The sequence below is a fragment of the Octodon degus genome, unplaced genomic scaffold (assembly GCF_000260255.1).
Source record: "Octodon degus isolate 3935 unplaced genomic scaffold, OctDeg1.0 scaffold00027, whole genome shotgun sequence".
Lineage (NCBI taxonomy): Eukaryota > Metazoa > Chordata > Mammalia > Rodentia > Octodontidae > Octodon > Octodon degus.
Genome location: NW_004524603.1, coordinates 6213591 through 6223003, shown reverse-complemented (window position 1 = coordinate 6223003; position 9413 = coordinate 6213591). Strand labels below are relative to the sequence as shown.

At 57.6% G+C, this 9413-nt stretch overlaps 1 protein-coding gene across 1 annotated transcript in view; it reads left to right on the top strand.

Annotated features, from left to right (window-relative positions):
- Positions 1–7247, top strand: part of Sspo (SCO-spondin) — a 51322-nt gene extending 44075 nt beyond the window's left edge. The window contains 17 exon segments of the mRNA XM_023712745.1: positions 454–584; positions 746–870; positions 1121–1167; positions 1408–1686; positions 1786–1944; positions 2085–2201; positions 2481–2619; positions 2741–2943; positions 3103–3230; positions 3335–3477; positions 3559–3605; positions 4241–4458; positions 4750–4845; positions 4987–5047; positions 5312–5442; positions 6500–6650; positions 7179–7247. Coding sequence (XP_023568513.1) covers positions 454–584; positions 746–870; positions 1121–1167; positions 1408–1686; positions 1786–1944; positions 2085–2201; positions 2481–2619; positions 2741–2943; positions 3103–3230; positions 3335–3477; positions 3559–3605; positions 4241–4458; positions 4750–4845; positions 4987–5047; positions 5312–5442; positions 6500–6650; positions 7179–7201 — 2198 coding nt within the window. The 3' untranslated portion in view covers positions 7202–7247.
- The last annotated feature ends 2166 nt before the right edge of the window (positions 7248–9413 follow it).

Below are 9413 nucleotides of genomic sequence, written 5' to 3'. Positions count from 1 at the left end.
TCTACAATCTGAGGTACAGGATCTCAGGAAAAATCCTGAGGGGATTGCAATGACCTTATCAGATCCGAAAGCTACAACTCTTGTTGCATAGGTCCTGCTTTATCTTGGCCTTAACCATCCAGCAGAAAAGTATAAAAACGAAGTATAAGAAGTAAAGTCATTGCATATCTTGGTCACACCTCCCCTCTGGCCCTGGCCAGGTATCTGGCTCAGCTTTTGTGAACTGCTCCCCAGTCTGCTCCAGTATCACCCATCTGCCAATCCCTGAAGTACCTGCCGGGATCCTAAGGCCCAAATGTCTCAATGCTTCCTGAGGGCACCAGGGGCTTAGTGGGTGCCATGTGGGGGACACTCCCTAGGGGCAGACGTGTGCTCTCACCAGGTGACCGGTGCAGTATGTGCTCTGGTCAGGTGTGTCAGGCCGTTCCCCACCACCCTGTCCCCCTCCCACAGCAGACAGCTGCACGGCCCCCTTTGAGTTCCAGGCCTGCGGCTCTGCCTGTGCTGGGCTCTGTGCCACACACCACAGCCTTCAGCTCTGCCAGGACCTGCCACCCTGTCAGCCTGGCTGCTACTGTCCCAAGGTGAGGGCTGCAGCTGGGGGGCTTTCTAAGAAAAGGGGGTGCTCTCCCAGGTGGTGCTTGTCTGGCCATCTGCTGTGTCACACATGTGCACGGCTGCAGGCACCAGGCATTTGGGCAGCAGTGACCTCTGAGCAATCCTGACCCATCCCTCCTTCCACCAGGGGCTGCTGGAGCAGGCGGGGGGCTGTGTCTCCCCAGAGCAGTGTAACTGCTGGCATACCTCAGGAGAGGGAGGAGAGGTGACCCTGGCTCCCGGGGAACACCTGCAGCTGGGCTGTAAGGAATGGTGAGTGGTGGGGAAAGGGAGGGAGGTGGAGGCTGGGAGCGGGCCAGCCCTTGCAGGGTGAGGGCAGAGCAGGCCCAGCTAAGCCCTGGAGCCCAGCCCCACCAGCGGGCAGTGACCCCAAGTGCCAAGCCCTGCAGGTCCCTCGCCCTGCCCCAGCACTCCCAGAGCTGAGGCTACGCTCTAAGGGCCCCCTGGCTGGCTCGGGATGGGTTTTGCCTCTCCCAGAGTCCACCTGATGTCTCCCCCACAGTGAGTGCCACCACGGAGAGCTGCGATGCACGAGCCAGGGCTGTGAAGGTAACTGGCTTAAGGGCACGTTTGTCCCCATACTCGGGGCTGTGGGTTTCCAGGTCAAGCGACTTTCAGAGATGAAGCCAGGCTGACCCTGAACAAAGCAGACCCTCTGCTGCTCTCGTACCTCCCGCAGCCCTTCCCACCTCCTGCCCTTCCTGCTCACAGCCCCTCGTCCCTCCTGCCTGTCCGCCCACCCCAAGTCCTGGGAACCTTGGGAAGGGCACCAACACCCCGCCTTCCTAGGTCTCCTGCCTCTGAGTGACTGGTCTGAGTGGTCGCCCTGTGGGCCCTGCCTGCCCCGAAGCACCCTGGCCCCTGCGTCCAGGGCCACTCTGGAGGAGCGCTGGCCTCTGGACAAAGCAGGCTTCTTTCCAACCTCGGCTCCCCTGCTGGCTTCAGAGCAGTATCGTCATCGCCTCTGTCTGGACCCTGAGACAGGCTGGCCCTGGGCCGGAGACCCTCGCCTGTGCACTGCACCCCTCAGCCAGCAGCGCCTCTGCCCTGACCTGGAAGCCTGCCTTGGTAAGGACAGGCACAGCTGACAGGCAGCAGGGCCTCTGGGGTGCAGGGGGCAGGGTGTGACCAGGTGGGGACAGCACTGACTTGGATTCTCTCCCCCAGACCCATGTCAGTGGAGTCCCTGGGGGCCCTGGAGCCCCTGTCCGGTGCCCTGCAGCGGAGGATTCCAGCTGCGCTGGAGAAAGGCAGGGGGCCCTCCTCTGAGAGCCTGCCCGGGACCATGGGCTCAGACCAAGAGCTGCAATATGGTGTCTTGCCCAGGTAACCATGTCCCAGCACCCACAGGCGGTCCGAAGCTGGAACCCTGCTGATGGCACTTGAAGGGGGCTTCAGGGGCAGGGAGGGCCTTGCCCTGGGACCTCGAGTGTCCCCAACATAGCCTCCCACCTTCTGGATTGCAGGAAAGAGCTGTGAGACCCAGGGCACTGTGCTCACCCTTGACTGTGCCAATCAGTGCCCTCGTAGCTGTGCTGACCTCTGGGACCACGTGCAGTGTCTGCAGGGACCCTGCCAAGCAGGTAACTGGCCACTGGACAGCACTGCCTGGGGCTTCTGGGGATGCTCAGGTGCGGTCCTCTGCCTCCTGGGAGGCGATGTGAGGACCTGCTGTGTCAGGGGTGTGTGTAGAAAACATGAGGACATGGGGTGATGATTATGTGAGTGCCTCATGCTCAGGCAGCGGAGACTGTGACTAGGTTTCGGGCCTGACCTGAGCCTGGCATCCATCCTGGAACTTACCCTGCAGGTCTTCCTTGCCGAGTGTCGAATCTTATTTGTCCTTCTCACCCTGCCCCTAGGCTGCCGCTGTCCCCCAGGCCAGCTAATACAGGATGGGTACTGTGTGCCCGTCTCCTCCTGCCGCTGTGGCCTCCCCAGTGCCAATGCCTCCTGGGAGTTGGCCCCAGCTCAGGTGGTGCAACTGGACTGCCACAACTGGTATGCTGCCGTGGTGGTGACCTGGGCCAGGGGCTACGGTGGGTCAGGGTAGGAGTATTCTGGGCACCACGGCTGCGTGCCTCACTCAGCGCCAAGGCCTGCCACACACCTTTGTCCACAGCACCTGCGTCAATGGGTCCCTGGCATGCCCACACCTTGAGTGCCCACGCTTGGGGCCTTGGTCGGCCTGGAGCAGGTGCTCGGCTGCCTGTGGTGGGGGCACCGAGGAGCGCAGTCGGAGCTGCACGGGGCACCCTGGGGCAGCACCGTGCCAGGCCCAGGACATGATGCAACAGCGACAGTGTAACCTGCAGCGCTGCCCTGGTGTGTGCCCAGGGCCCAGGTCGGGGTGCTTCTGCCTGTCTCTCCATTGTTGCTGGACCCAGGTCCTGCCTCAGCTGCTGTGTGGACTCAAGAAGAGGGGGGCAGTCAGAGGCAGCCTGTGCCCGGCAGCTTTCATCTCACAACCTCTGTGCTTCTCAGAGTGCCCTCCTGGGCAGGTGCTCAGCACCTGTGCCACCTCCTGCCCAAGGCTCTGCTCACACCTGCAGCCTGGTACCACCTGTGTGCGGGAACACTGCCAGCCTGGGTGTGGCTGCCCAGAAGGGCAGGTGGGTACTGCTGTTGGGTACCTGACTCCTGCCTGGAGGAAGCAGGTGGATGGGGAGGCGGGAGCAGGAGGGGGTCCAAGTATAACTGAGTCTGCCCACCTCAGCTGCTGCACAATGGCACATGCGTGCCCCCTGCCACCTGCCCCTGCACCCAGCGCTCCCTGCCCTGGGGCCTAAGCCTGACCCCTGAAGAGCTGGCTCAGGAGCTGCCCCCAGGGACCGTGCTCACCCAGAACTGCACCCACTGGTCAGTGCCCAGACGGTGGGGAGGGCTGCTGAGAAAGAAGGGGTTCCAGGAGGCCTCTGAGGGGCTCTTCTGTCTCCCCAGTGTCTGCCAACACGGCACCTTCAGCTGTTCCCTCGCTGACTGCCCGGGTGAGATGCGACTGTGCCCCTGCAGAGCCGAGGCCAGGCTGGCCTGAGTGGGGGGCGGCTTCTGCCCACCGCCGAGGCCCAGCTGCCTCCTTCGGGAAGCTGTTCTCTCTCTGCCCGCTTGGGTTCCTCCCTGCCCAGAGGCCAAGCACTCCCTGCCCATACTCCCTGGGCCCTTGGCTCATGCACTGAACAAGAAGTGCAGGAGGCCAGGGAGTGGAAGGCTCTTTCCTGCTGAGGAAACAGGTCCAGAGGCATCAGCAGGGACGAGGAGCCCTGCCTGGTGTAGCCCACGGTTGGGGTGTGGCCCTGTGCCCCCCTCTGAGCCTGGCTCTGTGGATTTGTGCCCAGCACCCCAGCACTCCCACCATAGTGGGCAAGGGTGGAGACCAGAGATCACCTTGGTCTCTGACACGCAGGCAGGCCCCGTGGGATGTGGCATGGGTCCTGAGGAGGCAGAGGTTTGGGGACAGAATTGGTCAGGAATGAGACCTAGATGGGCACAACTATCTGAGAAGGTAGGGGACAGGCATGCAGGGCATGGGAAGGGAAAGAGGGACCCAGGGGTGTCCAGAAGGGCAAGAGATACAGGCAGGAACCAGGGTGGCCAAGAGCGGAGCAGACCGTCTTCCCTGCAGAGTGTCCCCCAGGGGAAATGTGGCACCAGGTGGCTCCGGGGCAGCAGGGACCCTGCGAGTGGACCTGCCAGGAGACAAATGCCACAGAGGCTCAGAGCAACTGCAGTGCACTGCAGGTCCCGGGCTGCGTGTGCCAGCCAGGACGCTTCCGCAGCCAGGCGGGTCCCTGTGTCTCCGCGGAGCACTGCGAGTGCTGGCACCTCGGGCGTCCCCACTTGGTGAGACCTAAGTCCACCTCTGCTGCCACATGTCACTCCTTTGTGATCCTAGGCCTCCCTCCCTCCCTACTGAGCCATTCTACGACACTACTGCTCTGCGGTGGGCGGGAGTGGACCACCCCTCCAGACCCCCCTGCTCTCCCTCAAACCCTCCGTGGGCCTCCTGAGACTCTTGTTGCCTAGGCCAGTCCTAGTCCATCACCCTGGCTGGGTGCTTCTGGGCTGGGGACAGGGGACATGATCATAGCACAGGCGAGAAACCAAGAGGAGGCCCTCCTGTTCCACCCCCAGCCTGGATCCGAATGGCAGGAGGGCTGTGACAGCTGTCGCTGCCTGGGAGGGACAAGTGTCTGCACTCAGCTCTGCCCTCGCCTCACCTGTGCTCAGGTAACCCCCGTGGCCTACTCAGGTGTCTCCTGGCCTCTGTTCTGGGGCCCTCCTCTGAGGCTGGTCTTAGGGTCCTGGTAGGCAGTGCAAGGCTGAGGCGACAGCGTCTTCCTCACTAGATGCGGATGGCTCCCTCCACAGGGCCAGACGCTGGTGCAGGAGCCAGAGAGCTGCTGTCCCATTTGCCAGTGGGAAACTCTCGGTATGGAGGCCAGCGGGGTGCCTCATCTGAACCCTTCTCCCCAGCTGCCCGTTCAGCCTGGCATGTGCCCATCCTCCCCGAGCCTGCACCCCCCCCCCAGGGATGAGCGTAGAGAACCCAGGGCTGCACCGTACTGGCTGGCACCCCCACCCCACAGGCTCCAGCATCCCAGGCTCTGGCCTCTGTAGGTCCCGCTATCCCTGGGTTGGGCTCTGTCACAGCCTCCCCCTTTCCCTGCCCCAGCTCCTGCCTCTCCCCCCACAGAGGAGCGGCCACCCTCCTGCCAGCGCCTTACTGAGCTTCGAAACTTTACCAAGGGGCTGTGCCACCTGGACCAGGTAGAAGTGAGCTACTGCAGTGGGCACTGCCTGTCTAGCACCAATGTCATGGCTGAGGTGAGCCAGGGGCCACTTACAGTCCCATGGGGGGCAGCCTGGGACCTGGGCAAAACCCAGAGGACAGGAGGGCCATGGCCCACCCCCACAGGGCTAGCAGTCGGGCCCAGGCTATGCACCAGGGTGGTGGTCTGCACGCCCTGTGGTCCTGACCATTCCTAGAGCATGTCTCCGGGCCACTGCGCACCGCACAGAAAGAGGCGGAGGAGGGGATCTTACTGAGAAGCCAGTGTTCACACTGAGGGTGCCGGGATGGCTCCTAGCAACATGTACACCTGACCTGGCGGTCCTGAGGTCGAGAGTCTCCATGCTTGCTCTCCCAGAAGCTGAGCACTACTTCTCCTGAGGATCTTCATAGGGCCTCAGTGGCGCCCAGAATCTCTTAGGCCCTGTTCCTGGCGTCTTCTTGGGCTAACTCTCCGGCCCCAGCCCCAGAGCCCTTCTCTCAGAGAGATATGACTGTAGCCACTCCCTTCCGCCTCTGCCCACCTGGCTTTCCCAGGCCTGGAAGACAGAGGTGCTTCCTACCTGGGGTTCAGCGATGCTGCCCCTCCCCTCCCCTGGGGATGCCTTCCCAAATCACCCCGGCAGTCTTTAGAACAGAGAGAAAGGAAAGCAGTTTGGAGATGTGAGCAAATAACTTTTGTATGGAGTTTTAGAACTTGGCCAAGTCCCTGTGGGACTTGGAAGGGGACCTCGATAATCACAGGCCCCGAGGGGCTTGCCCCGGAGGAAAGCACACTGAATTTAGGACCACAAGGGTGCAGTTGGGTTTAATTATTCGCACTTGCATGCATTATGAATACATCTCTAGTTGGTAAGACCCTGGGGAGGAATCGGGGTCCCCACGCCTACATTTTTTCTAACCTGCAAGTTGCCGGGCATTCAGATGCGTAGAGGGATGGGGCTGGAGTGCAGAAGGTGGGTTTCTGGAGAAGGAGGCTAGGAGGTGACACCGCCCTTCCCAGCTCCGCCAAGATGCTTGGCCAGGCGTAGTGGGATCCAGTACTACCCGAGTGGACCCTCCCCAGTTCACACCACCCCACTCCCCGCCCAGGAGCCGTACCTGCAGAGCCAGTGCGACTGCTGCAGCTACCGCCTGGATCCGGACAGCCCCGTAAAGATCCTGCACCTGCGCTGTTCCGACGGCAGCACGGAGCCCGCGGTGCTGCCGGTGATCCACAGCTGCCAGTGCAGCGCCTGCCAAGGTGGGTCTGGGCGAGAGCCTGGACTGGGCTTCTGAGCCTGCGCAGCGCTCGGGGGCGGGGCTTAGTCGGCGTGGGCGGGGCTCTATAGGAGGTGGGCGTGGCCTGGGTGGGGCCTTGTCCGCCTGGCTGAACCCTACGCCAAGATAGGATCAGTTGAGCACGCCAGGAGCACACACAAAGCTCTGTGACCCCGCTCTTCCTTGAGTCCTTCCAATCCGATCTTTCCTCCTTCTCAACATTCTGTTTATTTCTTCTCCAATCACACAAAAGCTTGAGTGTTTGGAATATAATGTAGTTCAAATGCTACAGGGGAGAACAGACCAGTGAAGTACCTAGTATAGAATGGAGGTCGTCCCACTTGGCAAGTGAAGGAGAAACCTGAGTGCCGCAGGTGGGCAAGCCCAGCCTCGGGCAGCTCTGCCTCACCTCCTCTGCTGCCAGGACCCGGGGACTGCATCCCTCTGTGGCCGAGCGGCCTGACCCCTCTGCCTGTCTTGCTAGCTCATCTCTCCCTCCCTCGTCCCCTAGGAGGTGATTTTGCAAAGCACTGACAGGCTCCGCTGGATGTGTCCGTTGCTGTCCTTCTGTGATCAGAGGACTCTTCGCACCGACTGGCTTCCTCAGCACCCACCCACCCATGCCCTACCCAAGATCCATGCCTGGCATTGGCACGTCCCAAATAAATTGACTGCAGCCACTCCACGGGTAGTCTCTGTCCTTTGGCCCAGCAGAAAAAGGGAGAAAGGATGGGTCTAGGCCCTATCTGGACTGCAAGTGACACAGGGAACCTCCAAATGACACAGGGAGAAAAACTGATCTCCCAACCTAAAAGGTACCTGGGACGAGTTCGTGTTCTCTAAAACCAAAAAATGAATTTTAGGAACAAATGGAGGTTATGAGCAGAATATATTTATTGAAGGAAAGAAAGTTCCTGTCCAAGAGAGGGACAGTAGGGGGGCCCAAGTGGGTGGTTCCCTGGGAAGCTGTCTCTACTAGGTACTTTTCTTAGAGGAAAACCATGTGGTGAGGTGGGTCTAAGGTGGTGGAGAAGACATGGGAGCTCACTTAGATGGGCATAAGGTGGGATAAAACTATGGTCAACCGGGCCGGAGAGATGGCTCAGTAGAATAAGTGCTTGCCTGGCAAGCGCAAGGATCTGAGTTCAAATCCCTGGTTCCACCAAAAAACTATGGTCAACCAATAAGATTACAAGCACCTTTGTGCATGTAATTTTTTTTTTTTTTTTTTTTGCCGAAACGGGGATTGAACTCAGACCCTGGCAAGCACTTATTCTATTGAGCCATCTCCCCAGCCCTCTCTTGTAAAATTGATTAAATCCAGTACCAAATGGGGAGGTGGTCACATAGCAGGGGCATGAATACAGGACAGAGTCTCCTCCTGTTGGGGGTTGGGTTAGTGACTCATTTGGGATCTTTCAAGGTAATTGATACCTATTTAGAATATCAATCCCTGATGCCCATTCCTAGGGAAGTATGTAGCTCTGTTTCCTCTTTTGTCGTGAGGTCTGGCCCATATGGGAGTGTCTGTCTCTTCCAAGTTGCAAAGTCACCTTGTCTTCCATCTTGTCTCCTTGAGGGTCTGGCCCTGTCTGACTGCCTATAATATTTCTATCTAATTTAGCTGCCTACAACACAAGGACCTCATCCCCTGGGACCTCTCAAAATCCATGGCCTTCATGGCTGGTGGACCTGGGCTAATCACTTCCTGTAACTGGACCTTGGTTTCCTCCTCTGGATCCATACAGTGCTTAGTATAAAATCTAAAGATCTCTTGTGCTGGACATCTCTAGTGTCCTGGGCATGTCCTCACCCCAAGGGACTCTGGCAGCAGTGTGCTGGAGGCACTCATAGAAGCTCAGCCTGAGGCCTGCTTCTCTTTTATACAAGAGCTGTATAGAATAATAATGCACATACTAAGAACTCTATTCATTTCAAGTTTACATTTCACTGGCCTTTAGAGAAAGGAAACAAAACTGCACAAACATCACCATAATTCCATTTTAGAATACTTCCATCATTTCATACATATTTGTAGTCAACCCTGCCCATCTCCAGCCCCACGAACTACTAAGCAGCTCTGCACGTCAGTAGATTTGCATTTTTTTGGACATTTCATGCAACGAAGTTTTTGATTTATTTATTTTTTATTTATTTATTTATTATTTTTTTTTTTTGCGGAACCTGGAATTTGAACTCAGGCCCTTGCACTTGCCAGAGAAGCACTTATCCACTGAGCCATCTCCCTAGCCCCTGAAGTTATTGATTTTGAGGTTCATTTATATTTTCTCAAACGTTAAGGTGGCTGGGGAAATGGCTCAGTAGAATAAGCGCTTGCCTGGCAAGCACAAGGGCATGAGTTCAATTCCCAGTTCCGCAAAAAAAAAAAAAAAAAAAAAAAAGTTAGCTTGTTCCTTTCTGGTGATAAAACTCTAGTCTGTTGTACCACACTTCATCTACCTATACCCTGGTTGATGGTTCTGGGTGTTTCTTGTTTTTCTTTTCTTTTTTTATGGTCTATTATGTGTAATGGGTCAACTCACATTTTAGATTATAAAGGTAAATCTTGTGTTTTCTGTTGTGTAAAAATGTATACTCACCACTTGTTCTAAGTTGTTTAGTAACTAGTGACTGTTTCTTGTTGCTTGCTAGATAAAATTCCTCCCTCACCAATTCCTGTTACCAAAGTTAGCTTACAGAGATGACTTCAAGAGGAAATTAAATGGGCTTTAACTTCCTGTAACCT